This window comes from Microchirus variegatus (genome assembly GCF_963457635.1).
Source record: "Microchirus variegatus genome assembly, chromosome: 8".
In the NCBI taxonomy this organism is placed as follows: Eukaryota; Metazoa; Chordata; class Actinopteri; order Pleuronectiformes; family Soleidae; genus Microchirus; species Microchirus variegatus.
Window position 1 is genome coordinate 31,736,233 of NC_139809.1, and position 1,082 is coordinate 31,737,314.

The following is a 1,082-nucleotide window of genomic DNA, read 5'->3' on the forward strand; positions in this document are numbered from 1 at the left end:
TAGAGGGAGTAGACATTCCAGCTCTTCTCCACCAGGCTTTCAATGACGTAACACGGTTTGTTATCATTATTATTGTTGTTAATATTATTAGTGTTGTTGTTATTACTACGATTGGATTATTTCACAGAGCGTAGGAACCTTTGTTCGTTCGCTGTGTTGCTCGGGGGACATTTTCAACGATGACGTAATCACGTCATCCGGTCGTTTCCACGGTGACCCAGCGCCGTCGTTCCTGGTTCAGAAGGCAGAAATGACGTCATCGTCGCGTGACACTCGCCCTTCTACGTTTCGCCTTGGGTTGCACACGTCACTTCCGGTGAAGAGGAGCAGAATGAGTCGTTTTCTTTCCTCCGTCGATGAATACCTGGGTATGTTTATGTTAGCACGTTAGCTGTGTGTGTCTGTGTGTGTGTGTGTGTGTAGCAGGTATTCCTTGTGTTGTGGGGACATAAATCAAGTCCCCGATAATGTAAAGTGAGGTTTAGGTCAGTACAAGTTATGGTTAAGGTTAGTGTAAGTCTCCAGGAAGTCATCCTCTGAAGTCATGGAAACCAGTCTTCTTTCAAAATAAAATGCACGGGGTTTTTTTCAGTAGTGATTCTTTCAAAATAAGATGCACGTTTTTACGTTATCTCTCATTTCAGTAGTGATTCTTTCAAAATAAGATGCATATTTTTTTGCAGTAGTGATTCTTTCGAAATAAGATGCACGCGGGTTTTTTCAGTAGTGATTCTTTCAAAATAAAATGCACGGGGGTTTTTTCAGTAGTGATTCTTTCAAAATAAGATGCATATTTTTTTGCAGTCGTGATTCTTTCAAAATAAAGTGTGTTTTTTCAGTAGTGATTCTTTCAAAATAAGATGCACGTTTCTTTCAGTAGTGATTCTTTCAGAATAAGATGCACGTTTGTATGTTATCTCTCATTTCAGTAGTGTTTCTTTCAAAATAAGATGCGCATTTTTTTCCGTAGTGATTCTTTCAAAATAAGATGCACGTTTTTACGTTATCTCCGATTTCAGTCGTGATTCTTTCAAAATAAAATGCACGTTTTTATGTTATCTCTCATTTCAGTAGTGATTGTT

At 38.6% G+C, this 1,082-nt stretch overlaps 1 protein-coding gene across 1 annotated transcript in view; it reads left to right on the forward strand.

Annotated features, from left to right (window-relative positions):
- Nucleotides 1-250: 250 nt before the first annotated feature.
- The window catches only part of cstpp1 (centriolar satellite-associated tubulin polyglutamylase complex regulator 1), a gene marked incomplete at its 5' end in the record, with an annotated part of 4,467 nt that continues 3,635 nt past the window's right edge, over nt 251-1,082 (forward strand). The window contains one exon of the mRNA XM_083893396.1: nt 251-368. Coding sequence (XP_083749522.1) covers nt 251-368 — 118 coding nt within the window. The remainder of the gene's footprint in view (nt 369-1,082) is intronic.